Source organism: Alexandromys fortis, unplaced genomic scaffold (genome assembly GCF_014885135.2).
Source record: "Alexandromys fortis isolate MF-2015 unplaced genomic scaffold, M_Fortis_MF-2015_v1.1 scaffold_362, whole genome shotgun sequence".
Classification (NCBI taxonomy): domain Eukaryota; kingdom Metazoa; phylum Chordata; class Mammalia; order Rodentia; family Cricetidae; genus Alexandromys; species Alexandromys fortis.
The window spans coordinates 32,925-52,544 of NW_026068272.1; the positions used below are offsets into that span (position 1 = coordinate 32,925).

Genomic DNA, 19,620 nt, shown 5'->3' on the forward strand with positions numbered 1-19,620 from the left:
GCAGTGAATGGGGCGGGGTTTAGGAAGGGAAGATCTGTGATCCACTGGAGATGTGGGGACGGGGTGGAGGGAGACTGCAGGTGGCTGCTACAAGTCTGTGATTTTGGGTCCTCCTGAAGTGAACAGAGTTCTGTATTCCCTCCTAAGTGCTGTGTTATTTGTACCACGCCGGAGGGTGGATGCATCTTAGTTGTTCACTGTACAATATTTCCAGTTTCCTTTATGATATTTCCATCTGTGAATTAATTAGGAGCAGATTATTAAGCTCCTAGATATTTTAATATTTTTGTGTTTTGTTTTAGAATACCTTACTGCAAGTTAGTTTAGAATATCTTAACAAGTTAGTTTCTAACTTGATTCTGATATGGTCAAAAAATACTTGGTGGGCAGGGAATCCGGACTGCTCTTCAGACTCGAGAGGGAGGGGGAATGGAGTGGGGGGAGGGGAGAGGAGTGCGGAGGGGGGAGAGGAGCGGGGTTAGGGGGAGAGGAATGGGAGGAGGAGGAGGGAAATGGGAGGCGGGGAGGAGGCGGAAATTGTTTCAACAAAAATAAATAAATAAATAAAAAGAAGAAAAAAAATACATGGCGCTGGCTGGTGGTGGCCCACACCTTTAATCCCAGCAAACAGGAGGCAAAGGCAGGTGGATCTCAGTGAGTTCGAGGCTAGCCTAGTCTACAGAGCAAGTTCCAGGACAGCTAGGGCTGTTACATGGAGAAACTCTTGTCTCTAAAAATCAAAAACAAAACAACAACAACAAATACATCATGATTTCCCTACCTTCATGTGAAGTTTGAGACCTAAAATGTTCTATGACTTTAATTTTCCCCCAGTCTTTCACGACAAGATTTCTCTGTGTAACAGCCTTGGCTGTCCTGAAATTCTCTGTGTAGACCAGGCTGGCCTCAAACTCACAGAGATCCACCAGCCTCTGCTTCCTGAGTGCTGGGATTAAAGGCACGAGCTACCATGTCCTCCCTCCAAATAATTATAATTTATTAAGCTTGTGAAATTGCCTGCTTTTCTCTAATTCTGTCAGTTTTCAGTTTGTGTATTTTGAGACTCTATTATTAGATGTTGCAACAGATCATTATGTCTTCTGGATAATTTGACATTTTGTCATTTTCTCTTTTTATATCTGGCAATAAATTCTCTTTGTCCTGAAGAAGTCTATTTTATATGAAGTTAAAATAGCCATCACATGTTTGCTGATTGCATGGTACAGTTTCATTGATTCAGTGTTTTAAGATTTATTTACTTACTTATTTATTTGAGACAGGGTTTCTCTGTAGCTTTGGAGCCTGTCCTGGAACTCACTGACCTGTAGACCAGGCTGGCCTCGAACTCACAGAGATCCACCTGTCTCTGTCTACTGAGTGCTGGGATTAAATGTGTGTGCCACCACCACCCAGTTTATTATATTTAATTACAACATTTAATTGTAAAATAATTTAAATTATAAATTTAATTACAATTTATTAATAAATAAATAAATTATTATATATAAATTATGTATTTAATTTCATGTATGTGTGTGAGTACGTGCGTATGAGTATGGGTACCTGCCAAGAACAGAGGCAGCAGATCCCTCTGGAGCTGGACTTGCAGGTGGTAGTGAATCACCTGATGTGGGAGCTGGGAACTAAACTCTAGAGAGCAGCACACACTTTTAAAACCCAAGCCATCTCTCCAGCCCCTATTTAATTTTAATCTATGTAGTTATATGTATGGGTTACTGATCATATATCTTTGTAATGAATCTGTTAATTACTAAATTTTAACTGGAATATTTAGACCAACAGGATTTGAATTAATAGGGCTGGATTTGGGTCTACCCACTTACTCTTTGTTCTCTGTCCTCTGGTTTGTTCCTGTTCTTCTTTTGGGTCATTTGAATGCTTAGGGTCCCATTTAAACATACGGCCATGGGTGGCTGAAGAGACGATTCAGTGGCTAAGAGTGCACACTGCTCTATGTAGACAGAGTTCAGTTACAGCACCCACAACTGCCTCTAACTCCAGCCCTGGGCGAAAGCCAATGATTCTGACTTTCACAGGCGCATTGCATTCCCATGTACATCCCACACAGAGGAACACACCCGTATGTACAGAACTGAAGATAAATAATCTTTACATTTGCTTCCGTATCAGGAGTTTGGCAAAGGCTCTGCAGTAGAAGTTGAATTCATTTCCTCTAGGTATTATAACTCATGTACATCCTTTCATAGTCTATTAGAATTAATATCTGCTCCTTTCTTATAAACACACACATTCCTTCCATATCCTGCCATTTGACTTATGTTGAACATTTTGGATGTATTCAGAAAACTTTATCAAATAATGTTAACATTTGCTCTATTCATTTTTTTTTTTTTTTGATTTTTCGAGACAGGGTTTCTCTGTAGCTTTTTGGTTCCTGCCCTGGAACTAGCTCTTGTAGACCAGGCTGGCCTCGAACTCACAGAGATCCGCCTGCCTCTGCCTCCCGAGTGCTGGGATTAAAGGCGTGCACCACCACCGCCCGGCTTGCTTTATTCATCTTTTAAAAAAAAATGTTACCCAAGCTGGGCAGTTGTGGGCGCATACCTTTAATCCCAACACTCGGGAGGCAGAGGCAAGTGGATATCTGTGAGTTGAGGCCAACATGGTTTACAGAATGATTTCTAGGACAGCTAGGGCTACACAGAGAAACCCTGTCTCAAAAAAAAAAAAAAATAAAAATAAAATAAAAAGTTACCAAAGCTGTTTGTGCGAGCACACATTCTCTCCCTCTCTGAGGCAGGGTTTTGCTTATTAGCCTACCTGACCTGAACTTGCCATCCTCCTGTCTCAGTCTTTCAAGTGACAGGAATTCAAGATGTGTACCATCATGTGAGCCTGTCTGTTGCTTTCCTTTTTTCTGTTTTTCCCAGACAGGGTCTCACTCTGTAGCCAAGTTTGGACTTGAACTTGAGGCAGTTCTCCTGTCTTCCTCATATGTACTGGGTTATAGGTGTGAGCTAATACATCTGGCTGTCTGCTGCCTCTTCCTTTTCCCTTACTCCTTCCTCCTCTTTTATTTAATTCATCTATTCTTAGACCATCAAGTAGCCCAATGGGTAAAAGCTAAGCCTATAGACATGAGTTCAATTCCTGGGATCTGTATGGCGGAAGGAGAAAACCAACTTTATATATCTGTACACAGTTAGCTTTCTCCTTTTTATGTAGTCCAGGACCTAAGCTCAGGAAACAGTATCCCCTTCTAGGGTTGATCTTCCTATCTCTATTAACCCAGGGAAGAGTACCACTCACAGTTATGCCCAGAGGCTAACCTAATCTAGATAATCCTTCACAAGTAGATCAAAACTCTACTCCTTTGCTGTGGGATAATGCTGTTGTACACTGTAAAGATTTGTCATTCACATGGGTTTAATAAAACACTGATTGGCCAGTAGCCAGGCAGGAAGTATAGGCAGGGAAAACAGGCTAGAATTCTGGGAAATGGAAAGGCAGCCGCAGTTGTCAGCCAGACACAGAGGAAGCAAGATGAGAATGCCTTACTGAGAAAAGGTACTGAGGTCACATGACTAAACATAGATCAGAATTATTAGATAATTTAAGTTGTAAGAGCTAGTTAATAATAAGCCTGAGCTAATAGGCCAAACAGTTTATAATTAATATAAGCCTCTGTGTGTTTCTTTGGGACTGAATGGCTGTGGGACTGGGTAGGACAGAAACTTCTGTCTATACCCCTTGTCAACCTGAAACTCAAACACATTAAGTTTATTTTTTATTGCATCTTAATTTTTTTGTGTGTTTATGTGTATGCATGTGTGGGTGTCAAGGTACATATGTGGAAGTCAGAGGACAACTTGCAAGAGTCAGTTTTCTCTACCACGTGGATCCTGAGAATCAAACTCAGGTAATCAGGGTTGACAGTAGGCACCTTTACCTGTTGAACCATCTTGCTGGGCCCAAACATCAAGTTTAATCTGCACCTTCTACAATTTGTCTCCATAGATTCATGGCTACCTCATAATGCAAAAATGTATTACATTCAATTTCAAAAGTGTTTATGGTCTACCAGTTCCATACAATTTAAAACTTATAATTCCTTCTGACATTCCAGACAGTCTCTTAACTCTGAGCTTCCATGGGATTAAAAACAAATTACATACTTCAAACAAAGTTGTACAAAATAAACATTCCCAGTCCAAAGAGAAAAATAGGAGCCTAGCAATGGTCAGACCAAGACAAGACTAAAATCCTGCTGGGCAAACACCAAACCCTGCAGCTCTGTGTCCAGCATCTTGGGCTCATGATGGAATCATCTGGATTCCAGAAGTTTGAGTGGCCAAGTCCCTCTGGCTATGCCCTCTGTAGTACACACAGTCTCTAACCTGAGCAAGCTCCGCTCCGTGCCTCTAGCTTCCCTCACAGGAAGTCCTGTGGTCTTGGCATCTTCAGCATCCTGCGGTCTCCATTACTTCACTGCCACAGCTTCATACAGTGGCTGCTCAAGGCTTTCTTTCGGGAGCCTGGCCCTGCCGCACATTGCCAATTTCAGGTTAGATCTTCCCACCTGAGTAACTCAACCAGTGTAATCCCTCAGGCTAATCTGATCTAGATAGTTCCTCATAGGTGTGCCCTCATGGGAGGCTTATGATTCTGAGTCCTGTTGAGTTGACATTCTTAACTAACACAATTAGTGGGAGGTGGGGCCTGGAGAGATGACTCAGTGATTAAGAGCACTGGCTGCTCTTACAGAGAACCTGGGTTCAATTCCCAGCACCCACATGGCAGCTCATAGCTGTCTGTAATGCCAAGACATCTGACATCCTCACACCTATATACATGCAATCAAAACACCAATACAATAAAGTAAAAATAAATTAAAAGACTGGGAGTGCTTACAAAAGATGGCTTAGTGATTAAAGTGCTTGCTACGCAAATGTGAGGTCTGCAAATTGGATCCCCAGAAACCCATGGAAAGGTCCAGAGAGCTTGGTCGCCTGCCTGTAGTTCCAGCCTCAGAAAGTGGAGGAGACAGGATCTCCAGAGAAGGCTGCCTAAAAGAATAACCATATCAGCTAGCTCTGGGTTTGATTGAGAGATCCTGCCCCCCATGCATGAAGTAGAAAAGCAATTGAGGACTGTTTCTTAACATCAATTTTGGGCCTCTGTATGCATGTGCACACATGTGCTCCCACATACATGCAAAAATATTTATTATGTATACAATATTCTGTCTGTATGCCTGCAGCCCAGAAGAGGGCACCAGTCCCCACTACAGATGGTTGTGAGCCACCATGTGGTTGCTGGAAATTGAACTCAGGACCTTTGAAAGAGCAGGCAGTGCTCTTAACCTCTGAGCCATCTCTCCAGCCCCTGGCACTGGGTTTTGATCCTACTGCATGTACTGGCTTTGTGGGAGCCTAGGCTGTTTGGATGTTCACCTTACTAGACCTGGAAGGAGGTGGGAGGTCCTTGGACTCCCCACAGGGCAGGGAACCCTGACTGCTCTTCGGGGGTGATGAGAGAGGGGGAGTTGATTGGGGGAGGGAAATGGGAGGCGGTGGCGGGGAGGAGACAGAAATCTTTAATAAATAAATAAACATGTATACAACATATGAGCACACACATTGTTTAAAAAATAAGGAAGACAAAAAAATAAAAATAAAAAAGGAAGACAACATCAGCCTCTGGATCACACACACATGCATGCACACAAAGGCCACACACCCACACAAAAAGAAAACACATTTGAAAAAAGAATAAAAATTAGTTAAAGACCCCTTAAAGTTGGTAACATTTATAAGTAAGTTGAGAGATTCAAGAAGCTTAAACAGTAAGGTCACCCAAAGAAAGGCATAGCTCTGTACATCTTAATGAAACTATTAAAGACAAAATCTTAGAAAAAAAGCAGAGCATAGCTTCAGAAAAGTTGCATTTTACAGTACAAGGACAGTAACTCATCGGATCTTGCATTCCCAGTAGAAACCAAGGAAGCCAGAGGGCCATGTGGCACTGTTTTTAAAACCTTGAAGGAGATTTGTCAATTCAGAATTCTAACTTGAGTGAGTCTTTCCTACAGGGTGGCGGCGTTGCACGTCTTTAATCCCAGCACTCCCGAGGCAGAGGCTCGTGGATCTCTGTGAGTTCAAGGCCAGCCTGATCTACAGAATGGGTTCTGAGATAGTTAGGACTACACAGAGAAACCTTGTTTTTTTTGGGGGGGGGGGTGGGCAGGAATGTGAAGGAAGGCTTCTGGAGAGATGACTGAACAGTAAAAGCACTTTTTGCTCTTAGCAGAGGACCTTGGTCCAATTACCAGCCCCACATGGTAGCTCACAGCCATCTGTAACTCCAGCCCTCTTGTGGCTCACATGAGTCCGTTGGTGCACATACATACAAGCAGGCAAAGCATTTGGACACATGAAATAAAAGCCTAGAAAGTTTGTTGGCATTTTTGTTTATCTTATTGGGGGTGCTCATTTCTGGCACTTGTGCAGTGTTAGAGCACAACTTAACAGGGGTTGGTGGCAAGCTCCTCTACCTGCTGAGCCCTCTCGCTGCCTGTTTCTCCGTGTTGGCTGCCTCCCCAGTACTAGGATTACAGACGTTCTTACTTGGGTGTGGGCACTGAATCGACTGAACCGTAGCCCCCACCCCCCAGCGTCTTCATCTACCTTGGTTTCTTCCTCTTCTCCCTCTGGAATTTCAGTTATACTCAGAAGTTGACCGCCAGCTTGGCAGACTTTTTCTGCTGTCTGCTTTTCCATATTTTGCATAAGTCCTCCTGTCGTCTGCAGTCTGCTCCTGAGCTCATCTAAGGAGTTTTTATTTCAAACACTGCCATTTTTGAGTTTTAAATTTCATAGTTTTTGTTTGTTTGTTTGTTTGGTTTTCGAGACAGATTTTCTCTGTAGTGCTTTGGAGCCTGTCCTGGAATTTACTCTGTAGATCAGGTTGGCCTCGAACTCACAGAGATCCACCTGCCTCTACCTCCCAGGTGCCCGACTTCAGTTTCAGTTTGCTATTACGGTTTGTCTGTCTTGTTCCATTTGCAGATAGACCACACCGTTGCTCTCAGACTTCTGGTTCACCTCTGTTCAGCACTCCAGGCTGTTCTTCATTGATTGGTTTACTCCAGGCTGTTCTTTGCTGATTGGTTCACTCCAGGCTGTTCTTCATTGATTGGTTCACTCAGTTCGAGTCTTATGTCCGATTTCAGTCTTTTGCCTGGCTGATTTGAATATGTCTCCTTCTTCACATACATAGCTCAGGCTAAACTGTGACTTCTACGATTGTATACACAGAACTGCGCGGTCACATTTTCTTCCTCCTCTCCAGAGTTTCCCCACACTCTGGTCCAGCTTCCTGTGGTCTCAAGATGAACTTGGTATTATAGTCTGATGTGGAGGGAGCGCCCCTGTGGCAGAGCCATGGACCATCTACAGGAAAGTGACAGCATATGGGTCACTTCTCCCTGTTTTTAACTCCCCTGTGCAGCCCACCTACTTGTGTTTAACCCACACTCGAGAGTTTATTGTTGTAATCACCTACCTGGACCTACCGCTCTGTAGGCACCTACCGGGACCGACCGCTCTATAGCGCACCTACAGGGACCGACCGCTCTATAGCGCACCTACCGGGACTGACCGCTTTATAGCAAATTTATAATAATTTATAATATTGGCCCTCATTCAAAAAGCTGATATTTGTTCCCCCATCTCCTAGAATACTGACACCCTTCTATATTTTACTCTGTCTTCTTCCCAAAAGAAACCCCCTTCTCTCAGAAGAAACCATGGAAGAAAAATGTTTGTCCTTATTTATGAATTTCTTATAATTAGATCTGCTTTATATATTTGTTTTTCATTTATTGAGATACCCTTGTAAGGGTTCTGTCTCCTTTTGTATTTGGCAGTATCCCCCTTAGTACAGTTAGGTCAGCTGACAACCGTGATTTCCGGAGCTGTCACATTTAAAATCTTTTCCTCCCCATCCCTCCTCCACACCATATCTCCTTTCTCTTAACACTCCACTTCCTCTCCCTCCCCTCTCCTATCTGACAGAGTCTGGTTATGTAGTCTAGGCTGACCTCCTGCCTCAGCTTCCCAAGTGCTGAGGTTGTGATCCTTTGCCTCAGGCCGAATTTACTGATTCTGATGAAGCAAGCTGGCTTGTCTTTGATCACTCTTTACCCCATGCAATATTGCATCTTTCTTGCAATAGCCAGGGTGATCTTTCTAAGTCACGGGTCTGAAGCTGGCCGCATAGCTATGAACCAGCACAGGAAGGTCCTAGAGGTTTCTGGGCACACTCCGAAGACTGCTGTGTTGTTATATTGAGTGACCTAGAAGGATATGTGACACTTTGCAGTTTCTCAGGAATTTTTCTTTCTCTTTTCAGTGATTTTTTTTTCCTTTTTGCAATTCTTCTTCTTCTTCTTCTTCTTCTTCTTCTTCTTCTTCTTCTTCTTCTTCTTCTTCTTCTTCTTCCTCCTCCTCCTCCTCCTCCTCCTCCTCCTCCTCCTCCTCCTCCTCCTCTCCCTCCTCCTCCTCCTCCTCCTCCTCCTCCTCCTCCTCCTCCTCTTCTTTTTCTTCTCTCTCTCTCTCTCTTTGAAAGAGAATATGTGTAAGTGGGGTTCTCTTTGTAAACTGGCTGTCCTGGAACTCATTCTGTAGACCAAGCTGGCCTCAAACTCAGAGCTGCCTCTGCTCCATAAACGCTGGGATTAAAAGCATGCACCACCACTACCTATCTCAGTAATTTTTCTTTTCTTTCTCCTCCCCAACCCCCCAAACAGGGTTTCTCTGTTAAGCTCTGGAACGCGCTCTGTAGACCTGGCTGGCCTCAAACTCACAGAGATCCACCTGTCTCTGCCTCCCGAGTACTAGGATTAAAGGCGTGCATCACATTGTCAGGCTCAATAATTTTTATTTATGACCAGTTTGACTGAGAAATCTGAATCCAGCTATTTACCAGGATTCTCTGGTCAGCTTCACTGAGATGAGATAGCATTCTTTTAAGCTGTGAAAGCTAACGGTTGTGTTGCCTAAGTAGGACAGAGCCCCATATCAGTGCTGGGATGGGAGGCTGAGGGGGAGGATGGTTCACATCAGAATCCACAGACCGTTCTTTTCCTCTGTGCTCAGAAGCCTTTTGATTATGGTCCTTCTATCAGAGAGACCGGGCAGATTGGATACTTGTGGCTGTACATGCAAGGAGCGTTTGAGCGGTCACGTTGTGTCCGGTCACGTTGTGTCCTATCTTCTTGCCTGCTTTGTTTTCTCAGAGTAGTCTGGGAAGGCATGCCTTCCTGGGCTGCAGAGGGACCGCTGGTGTTGCCTGCTTACTCTGTCAGACTGCACTGAGAGTAAGAAGAATTGTGTATGCTATGTTAAGTTGACTTGTAACTGTTAGGATATTATAGCCATATAGTGTTTTTGTGTGTGCATGTTTTCTTTTTCTTTATTTTTTGTAAACAAAGCAAACGCCACTCAAGTTTTGCACAAGTTATTAACTGGGTTGTATTGTTACAATATAAGAAACATTACTAGGAGATTTTTCCGGCCTCTCCCTGTGGTACATATCTTTCATTGAGTCAGTAGCAGGACCCAGTGCTCCATCAAGGACAACAGCTTCCAGTACACTATCCCTCATGATGACTCCCTAAGCGGCTCATCATCCGCCTCCTCATGTGAACCCGTGAGTGACTTCCCAGCATCCTTCCAAAAATCCACCTACTGGATGAAGATGAGAAGAATCAAGCCTGCTGCCAGTTCACCAGTTGAAGGTATCCTTTGCAGATTCTCGGTTCTAAGACAGGAACGTGTGCCGGATTGTTTCACTGCCACAGGATTGTCATTAGCGATTAGATGCCATTTTGTTTGAGACAGGCTTTTACTATGTAGCTCAGACTGACTTCAAGTATGTAGCTCAAGCTAGCATCAAATGTATTATGATCCTCCTGCATCAGCCTCCAGAGTCTCGGACTTATACTACAACCAACTTGATTAGACAGATGTTGAGGAGCGGGGCTGTCATGCACTGTTAACTTTGTGACTAGAGTGTGCTTCTACCTTACTAGCAACCTTCCTCTTTATGGGATTGAGACCCATTTCACCTTCTTTTGCTTAATCCATTTCCCTCTGCTTTCGAGGATGAGGGGGCTGGGCAGTAGATTATCACGGTAGTGTATGCCAAGGGTGGCCGTCAGTGATTCATGGCCAGCTCTGTTTAGCTCTGCTTCTGTAGCCCTCGGTCATAGTCGGGAGATGTGAGTTTTATAGGCCCTTAACCCTAAGGAAGAGGGGTTGGGTTCTGAGGGAAGACAGTCTAAAAGGAAGAGGGAGCCTCTCACACCAGGGCCCCTAGGCTGTTCTGAGAGGGTGTGTTTGCTGGCAACACGCGCCTTTGGTGGCATTGTGATAAGTTTTTGAAGGCCAGCCCAAGTGTTCACTTACAGACTTTTGTTGTGCGGTGTGTCAGGCACAGGTGAGAAGGAAAAGGAAAAGGCCAAAGGAAAAAGGAAAATCAAGCAGGAGGAAGATGAAGACTATCGCGAGCTTCCTCAAAAGAAGCACAAGCTCTATGGTAGGGCCCTGTGCTGTCTGTCTGTCCTTCCCTGGGAGACTGAGCGACATCCTTTAAGGCCCGAGGGAGAAAGCCTTTGGTCTGGAGGCTTGATTGACTTTGGGGCCCCTAGAATTTGAGTGAGGGAATGGCTTTCACTTGCCTTGTATCCTTTCCCTCAGACCTGTCTTAGGAAGGCCAGTTTCAAGGAACCTAGTGTGCTGAAGAAAAGGGGAAGGGGTTTGTAAAGCTGACTGACTAGGCTTCAGATTTCTTAGTTTCTGTCTTATGTCAGGGAGGAAGCAACGGCCTAAAGCTCAACCTCACCCCAAACCCCAGGCTCGTCGGGTTCGGAAGGAACCTCCAGTTTATGCAGCAGGTATGCTTTCTCTTTGAATAGCTGTTGTTTCTGAGGAGTGGTGTGCCGGATGAGGCTCTCCCTCCCTTCCTCTCTCCCTCCTTCCCTCCCTCCCTCTATTCCTCCCTCCCTCCCTCTTCCCCCTGTCTGTGTGAAGAATTGAACCTAACACTTCATTCCTGCTAGGAAGGCACTCTCCCAAGCCTCACCTGCAGTCCGCTGAAGCAGCTGCTGGTTTGGCAATCACTAGACTTTTAAGTTTTGACACTTTATACCCTTTGCCCTGCCTCAGTCTATTTCCCTTGTACAACCCTGGGTTTCCCTGTAAGTGTACAAAAAGTATTAAAATTATGAAATTTAAATGGCATGAAATGTTTAGCATGGTCTCGGCACATAGGAAACAGTTTTGCGTGTCTCAGTATCTTCTCAAGCCACGGTCTGGAAAGTGGTGTGCACTTGTGCTGTCGCCAGGCTCGGAGTGAGTCTCAGATAATGTCTTTTTCCCCATGGGGAAATGGGTAGATGCTTCTGGAACTCTACAGTGAATGGAAACAGGCTATGTGTGGAAGTTATATACTCCAAGAGTCTCTTCATTGCCGTCTACCAGGACAAACCATTTTATGATACTCTTTCTCAGTTGTAGGCTTGAGCTTTTCATTGCTGGAGAATGCTACAGATTACAGTGTCCTATCCTTTTCATTGTAGGAAGTATGGAGGAAAAATGGTACTTAGAAATCATGGATAAAGGCAGTGTTTCCTGTCCTACCTGCCAGGCAGTGGGGAGGAAGACTATAGAAGGTTTAAAGAAACACATGGAAAACTGCAAACAGGTTAGCTATTTTGTGGCATTTTGTGACGGTTGGGATTTTTTTTAATTAAACTGTAGACTTCCGGTACTGTGTGCAATCTTTTATAGCTAGCTAGGGGTAGCATTGTGCAGTAGAGAAAACAGACTTTGCATGTGCTGGCCTGGTTTGCATGTTTATGTAATTGCACTACTTGTTGCTCTTTTAAAGTACAGACCTTGGTTTCTTCTCATAAATGGAGACGGAATGGCAACTGTTTGAGGTGTTTGTTGTTTTTACGCCACTGTGACCAGATTCCTGACCCGAGCAGTTAAAGGGCGGATTTACTTGACTCGTGGTGGGAGAGGGTGTAAACCCACTGGTGGCCAGGAACGTGTGGCGGCTGGAGTGACTCACTGGGGGTGCCAGGAGCTTGGGTGAGAGCTTTTCACATGGCTGTTGAATCAGGATACAAAGCAGGAGTAAGCAGGCCCACTCCTAGCCACCCTCCTCCAGCCAGACCCCACGACCTCCCAAAACAGTGGCACCAGCTGGGGACCAGGTGTTCCACACATGAGCCTGTGGACGACATCAGATTCGAGCCATAACACATGACGAGAAAGAAGTGACACAGGCTGGCCTGGCCCAGCTGGTGGCATTTAGTGACCTTCTGTTTCTCCCCTGAGCTTCCGGCACTGAGCAGACTTTTCTCCTTTCAGGAAATGTTCACCTGCCATCATTGTGGGAAACAGCTCCATTCTCTGGCGGGGATGAAGTATCACGTCATGGCCAATCATAATAGCTTGGTAAGCGTTTCCTGTGTTCCTTGTGAGCCTTTGTGGTGGTCATACACACACAGGCATGCATGCACGCATACATATATGTACACATATACACAGGTACATATGTACATACATGTGGTTGCATGCATACATACATAAATATTTTTAAGTTTTTCAAAATTAAGTTTTAAAATACAAAATATGTGGGGAAAGAGGAATCTTCACCCACCGCTGGTGGGAATGAATACAAACTGACGGAGCCACCATGTAGGTGAGGATGGAGGTTCCCTCAGAAAGCCAAGAATAGAACTACCGTAAGACCCAGTTACAGCATTTCTGTGCATGTACCTAAAAGACTGTAAGATACAATACCACAGGTACTTGCACACCCATGTCTACTGCGTATAGTTCGCCAACACCAGAAATTGATGTGAAAGCTCTGCCTCCCTTCCTCTCCACTTCCTTCCTCAGGGAGTACCACCCTCTAGTCCAGTCTTGCTTGCCCCTCACAAACCCAGGCTGGCCGCCAATTTGTAGCAGTCCTTCTGCCTCAGTTTCCTTATAGACACAGGGCTGGTTTGGTTGGTGTTTATTTTGTTTTGAGACAGACTCTAATGTGTACCTGACTGGCCTCAAACTCCTTGTGTAGCTGAGGCTGACCTTGAACTCCTAATCCTACTGTCTCTTCCACTCCAGCGCTGGTATTTCACCTCGCTGCATATGGGGGTTTCAGGTGTTCAGTTAGCGTGTGAGAATGTCCATTCCATCGACCATCAGGGAAATGAACATTAAAGCTGTGGCGAGAAGCAGAGCAAATGTTCAAAGGTTTCCTAGTCACAGGCCTGTGCAGTTGCAGCTCTTAGGAAGCTGAGATGCTAGTACAGGCATCTGGCTGGGCCGCATAGTGAAACCTTGTCTCAACCAAGGCAAATTTTTTTTACTCAGAATGTTAGGAATGGGGGACAACAGGCTGGGACACCTAAAGAGCTTGTGGGCAGTTATCCATTGAAGGAAATGCACCCACAAGCAACAGCTCCACTTCTAGACTGGAAATCCACAGACAACATGAGGAGGATGTGGGGACATTAGCAGCAGTGTTGTGTCAGCTCGGTGAAAGTGGCAAAGGCTCATCTCTAGCAAGTTAGAGGGCTAGCGCATATAAGAGACAGAAACTACTCAACAGGAAGACCTCCAGGGGGTCTCCAAGATGCCCTAAAGATTTAGAAACATCCTATGCTGAGGAGGCTGGAGAGATGGCTCATTCGTTAAGAGCGCATAGTGTTCTTGAGAGGACCTGAGTTCTGTTACCAGCACCCACACTGGGCAGCGCACAACTGCCTAAACTCCAGTTCTTGGGGGTCTGACACCTCTGACATCCCCAGGTACTGGTACTCACATTCACAGACCCCACACAGGTATGTATACGTGATCAAAAATAAAATAAATCACTGGGTGTGGTACTCGCACTTTTAATCCTGCACTCAGAAGTCAGAGGCAGGCAGATCTGTGTGAGTTGGAGGCCAGCCTGGTCTGCAAAGCAAGTTCCAGGACAGCCAGGGCTGTTACACAGAGAAATCCTGTCTCAAAAACTCATAAATAAATAAACAAAAAAGTGAACAAATATGTAAAATACATCTTTAAAAGAGAAAGGAAAAGAATTATCCTGAGCCTGGTTTGTCCATGTCTGTGATGTCAAGTGAGAGACCAGGACTCTCCTCGGGAGGCTGACAGAGGCTCTGTGGAGCCTGGGGAAGATGCAGTGTCTGGGGAAGGTTGGGGAGATGGGAGACCTAAGGCCAGGCTGCAGCTGTGGCAGCTGGGAAGTCCTCCTGGGTGCAGCAGCCCAGGACACAAGAGAAGTTGGCCTCTCCTGTGGTAGGAGTTCTCAGGGGTGGGTAGAGGAGCACACCCCCGCCCGAGTCTTCTCTGCTGTAGAGAAGTGACCTATAGGCTCTCAGCTGGACAGCACAGCTACTGGTACCGCATTCAGAGCACTGGCTGCAGCAGCAGAGTCTATACAGGCTCTGCCTAAAGAAGTGTGTCCACACATGGGGCTCCCTCAGGAGAGCTAGGACCACACAAGCCTTGTAGCCAGGGCAGCAGTCCATCCTGAAGTATTTCTCCACTTCAGGCTGCTGATCCTTGCTATAGTTCTTGCAGGAGATGCAGGGACAAGGAGCCCAGTAAGTCACTAGCTTCCTCATCTTGGCTGGCCTTCTATTCTGGTGTTTTGTGTATTTTACTTAATGAGTATAGACAGCTCAGTGAAGCTGGATCTGGCTCTTATACCTCATAGAAGAGTGGATAAGAGTCTTCATTACTGAAATAACCTAAGATGAAATCTTTGTGCTGGACAATAGGTATTTGTGTGTTTAGGTTACTTCTCTACTGGGAGTTAGAGATGAGAACTTGTGTATTCGTTGTATTTACTTCGGGCCGTCCAGAAGATGGACAGAGCTGGAACTTGGGACTTCATGGTATCAGTATTGTTCATAGTTCAGCTGTTGATTTTTCTGTCTTTTTTGAGGGGATGGGGTGGAGGATTGCTGTTTTGTTTTCTGTTCCATAAATCATGTTTATTACTCTTTTTTTTCCCAGCCAATTTTGAAGGCAGGAGATGAGGTAGATGAGCCCAGCGAGAGGGAGCGGCTGCGAACGGTTCTCAAGAGAATGGGGAAGCTCAGGTGCATGCGGGAGGTAAGAGCCCTGCGCAGCAGATCCTTCTCCTGGAGTCTCAGGTCTGTGTCTTTCTGTTGTTCTTTCCCATTTGTTCCCCTCTTCCCTTGCCATCTGATGGCATCAGGTGGTACTTACTTTTCCAGGTCTCTTGCAATCATTGTTAGTTCTTTAGTTTTTCTCCTCTCCACAAATATATTCCCTCTCATCCTTCCTTGAAGAAACCACCGCTGCTTCTCCTCTTCTTCTTCTTCTTCTTCTTCTTCTTCTTCTTCTTCTTCTTCTTCTTCTTCTTCTTCTTCTTCTTCTTCTTCTTCCTCTTCTTCTTCTTCTTCCTCCTCCTCCTCCTCCTCCTCCTCCTCCTCCTCCTCCTCCTTCTTCATCTTCTCCTCTTCATTCTTCTTCTTCCTTTTTCTTCCTTCTCCTCCTCTTCTTCTTTTATTTTATATGCATAGGTGTTTTACCTGCATGTATGTCCATATGAGGGTATCTAGCGGATCTTGGAATTACATATAGTTGTAAGCTGCACATGGGTTCTGGGAATTGAACCTGGAACCTCTGGATGAGCAGTCAGTGGCCTTAACCACTTAGCCATCTCTCCAGCCCTCAAAGGGGCTTCTTTACTAATCTTCCTTTAGCATGATGAAGATGATTCATCTCATGAGCTCATACTATAATGAACTGGATGTTGCTGGCTAGTTGATACCGGGGTGGGTTTGGGTCACAGTCCAAAGAAGGAAGTTCTGATGCAGAGTAGGTATGTGCTTCTACTTTCTCAATGATCACTCAACTGATTGACCGTATGGCCATAGACAGGACTGCCTAGAAGGAGGGTGGTGCCGATGGGAAATGTAGGTGAGCATCTTGCAATCTCACTGTGGTTTGTGGTGCATGGCAATGCCTGAGAAATTTAGGGATTATGTGAAATGTGTATGATTCTGACATAGGCTTTTTTCCTATGCTCAGAGTTGCTCCAGTACCTTCACCAGCATTATGGGATATCTGTACCATGTTAGAAAATGTGGCAAAGAGGCAGCAGAGCTGGAGAAGTTGACCCTGAAATGTCAGCACTGTGGAAAACCATACAGGTCAAAAGCTGGGCTTGCATATCACATGAGGTCAGAGCACGGGCCTGTAAGTATTGATTCTTCTCTAGACACTGATGATGTATACTGTGCCTGGCACTCCCTCTTGCATCTTCTGTGAATCCTTGCTTCCTTGTTTGTGTCCTGTTTACTCTTTGAAGTCTTTTGTTGTCTCTTCTATGGAGAGAATGGGGGGCGGGGGAGTATTATGTACATATGTCTTAGTTACCAAGGCAACTTACAAGAAAGTGTTTAATCAGGCTCATGGTTTCAGAGGGTTAAGAGTTCATTGTGGCAGGACAGCTGAGAGCTCACATCTTAATCTACAAGTAGAAGGCAGAGGGAGAGCAAACTAATTGGGAATGGCAAGATCCTTTGAAATTTCAAAGCCCGCCCCCAGTGACACACCTCCTCTAACAAGGCCATACTTTGTAATCCTTCCCAGACAGTTCCATCTACTGGGGACCAAGTCTTCAGACATCTGAGTTCATGGGGCCATTCTCACTCAGACCAGCACAACATATGTTTGTGTGTGCATGTATCTAGGCACATATGTATTTGCAGGTGCACATGCATGTATATTCACTTGTATGAAGGTCTGAAGTTGATCTTATCTTCCTTGATCACTTACTTATTTCTCAAGATAGGTTCTCTTGCTGAATGAACCCGGAACTCAGCAGTTCTGGACAGTTTAGCTAGCCAGCCTCAGCTTGTCTCTACCTCCTAAATGCTGGGGTTATCAGTGGGCTGCTGTGCCTACCTAGCTTTTCTGTGGGTGTCAGGGGTATAAACTCCAATCCCCATGCTTGCATGACAAGTACTTTTTCCTTTGACCATCTCTCCATACCTTAATATATTAATTTTTATAGATCTATTTTATATGCATAAATATTTTCTCTGAGTGTGCATGTGTGCACCGTGTGAGTACCTGGTACCCATGGAAGTCAGAAAGGGTGTCCAATCCCCTGGAACTGGAGTTACGGATGGCTATGAGCTATGGTGTGGGTGCTGGGAATCAAAGTCAGGTCCTCTGCAAGAGCAGCAAATGCTTTTAACTGCTGGGCCATCTCTCCAATCCCCATTACTGTATTTTTAAAACTAAAACATTCCCTCTTACTTAGATTTTTTTGTGGGGCTTTGTCTTTGTCTTCATTTTCTTTCTTTTCGTCTTGACTCTGTTTCTATATTCCATTTCCACTCTTGTCTGCGTGCCCATGTATGCATGCACACATTTGTATAGGTACAGGTACACGTGGGTGTGCATGGCTGTGAAGGCCAGAGGACAATTCGGTGTCATTCCTTGGTAGCTGTCCACCTTTTTTTTATTGAGACAGGGTTTGGCATTCTGCTAGGCTGGATAGCCAGCTTGAGCCGCAGAGTTCCTCCTGTCTCCACTCCTTGAGTGGCGTGGTTACGAATGTGCCACCGCACGTATCTTTTTAATGTGGGTTTGGGGGAGCAACCTTAACAGACTGAGCTATCTCCTCCTGCTGCCTTCCCCTTTGTGTGAGGTGGGGAAAAATGAGTATGGATATGTTTGTGTGTATGTACACATGCATGTGTAGGTGTGCATGCACATGTGTGGACATGCGTGTTGAAGTCAGATGTCTGCACTGAGTGTCTTCCTCAGTTTCGCTCTACCTTATTTTTAAAGATGGAGTCTCTCAATGACTCTGGTGCATCTATCTCTTTGTTAGCTAGACTGGCTGGCAGGGAACTCTGAGGGTCTGCCTGTCTTTGCCCCCATGTGCTAGTGTCACAGCTTTTGTCCTGCTAAGAAGTGCATCGTGTTTCATCCCTGGCTGTGACGGAAGCCACTTTGTTTCATGTGTTTTCACTGCTCACTCTTGCAGGTCTTCTTCCCAGAATCAGCACAGCCAGAGTGTTTGAAGGAGATGAGTCTGGAGGCAAAGGGTGGAGGTCGAGTTCAGCGGCGTTCTGCCAAGATAGCTGTGTACCATCTGCAGGAGCTGGCCTCTGCTGAACTGACCAAGGAATGGCCGAAGAGGAAGGTGCTCCAGGACCTGGTACCCGATGATCGGAAGGTAAGGTCACGTGTCATCGACACTATTGTATCGATGTTTCCAAGTATGGATTTGTGTGGGGTTCTCTCAAGCCTAGGTTGAAGGCTATATGGTTTTTCTAGGAATGCTACCCAGGCAATGTTGAACCTTCTTGATGCATCGAGTCAGAAGGTATATGGTACTGATATGATCAGCAGAAAGTTTCTGTGGTGCTAACTGATCAGTTGGCAAGGGAGTGTCTTCCAGCTAACTCAGTGATAAAATTACACTGTTCCCTTAATTAGAGCATCGTTGGAATAGAGACCAAGCCTGTGCAAATATTCTGTCTCATACTCGGTCAGCATTCACTGATGAACCTTTCCTGCAGCAAGTGTTACTATGGGGTTCCATAAACTCATTTATTTCATAACTTTTGTAGTTGTTCATTGAAAGTGTGCTGTGAGAAAAATTTATTACTAGCAACGAAGCCTTCCCTCATAAGTCATGAGGAATTAGTTGTAGAAAATCCCACAAATGATGATATTCTATGGACACTCAAACATCTTATGGGTGCTCAAGCACCTTATACCAAATGGTATGGACTTTGCCTAGCATCTGTGTGCACCTCCTGTGTACTTTAAGTCCTTTCTAGGTTGTTTAACTCTGCGATACAAAGGAAATGCCTTACACGTAGTTATTAAACCATGTGTGGCGGTACATGAGCACTAGGGAGGTTAAGGGAAAAGAATGCATGTAAAAGGACAGCCTTGACTGCATAGTGAGACCCTGTTCCAGAAAAACAAAAACAAAATAGCTGTGTTACTGAATTATTTAAGGAATAGTGACAAGAATAGTAACTGAAATTACATTACATACACGGTCTTTATATGTATTTTAAAATGTATTTTATTTATGGGGAGGAATGCATATGGGTGTCAGAGGACAACTTGAAGGAGGAGTCTGTTCTTTCCTCCCATCACGTGAATTTCATGGATTAAACTCAGGTCCTCAGGCTTGGTGGCAAGTACCTAGCCTTCCCACCAGCCCATACTCAATCTTCATGAGATGTAGTTGCTTGAATTGGTAAATGGAGACTCTTTAGCTCTGCATAGAGACTTTTTTAGATACTTATTTTATTCTATAGGTTATAATTCACTACTAGTAGTAGTTAGCTTTCTGCTCCAATTGACCCAGTTTGGAGTGTTAATGGTATGTCAAATAGACTCCTGAGTCTATGTACCTAAACATGTCTTTGCTTTAAAAAAAACATATTTATTGCTGGATGTGATGGTGCACACCTTTAATCCCAGTGTTCTGGAGGCAGAGGCAGGTGGATCTCTGAGTTCGAGACCAGCCTGGTCTACACAGTGA

At 44.9% G+C, this 19,620-nt stretch overlaps 1 protein-coding gene across 3 annotated transcripts in view; it reads left to right on the top strand.

Moving 5' to 3' along the window:
* Znf512 (zinc finger protein 512) overlaps nt 1–19,620 on the top strand; it is a 42,263-nt gene that overhangs the window by 12,069 nt on the left and 10,574 nt on the right. The window contains exons 3-10 of one of the 3 annotated variants that reach the window (XM_050132029.1): nt 9,594–9,781; nt 10,477–10,581; nt 10,856–10,939; nt 11,624–11,748; nt 12,423–12,509; nt 15,084–15,182; nt 16,128–16,295; nt 18,100–18,291. In XM_050132029.1, the coding sequence (XP_049987986.1) occupies nt 9,594–9,781; nt 10,477–10,581; nt 10,856–10,939; nt 11,624–11,748; nt 12,423–12,509; nt 15,084–15,182; nt 16,128–16,295; nt 18,100–18,291 (1,048 nt within the window). The remainder of the gene's footprint in view (nt 1–9,593; nt 9,782–10,476; nt 10,582–10,855; nt 10,940–11,623; nt 11,749–12,422; nt 12,510–15,083; nt 15,183–16,127; nt 16,296–18,099; nt 18,292–19,620) is intronic. The other 2 variants (XM_050132030.1, XM_050132031.1) reach the window with 2 other exon arrangements.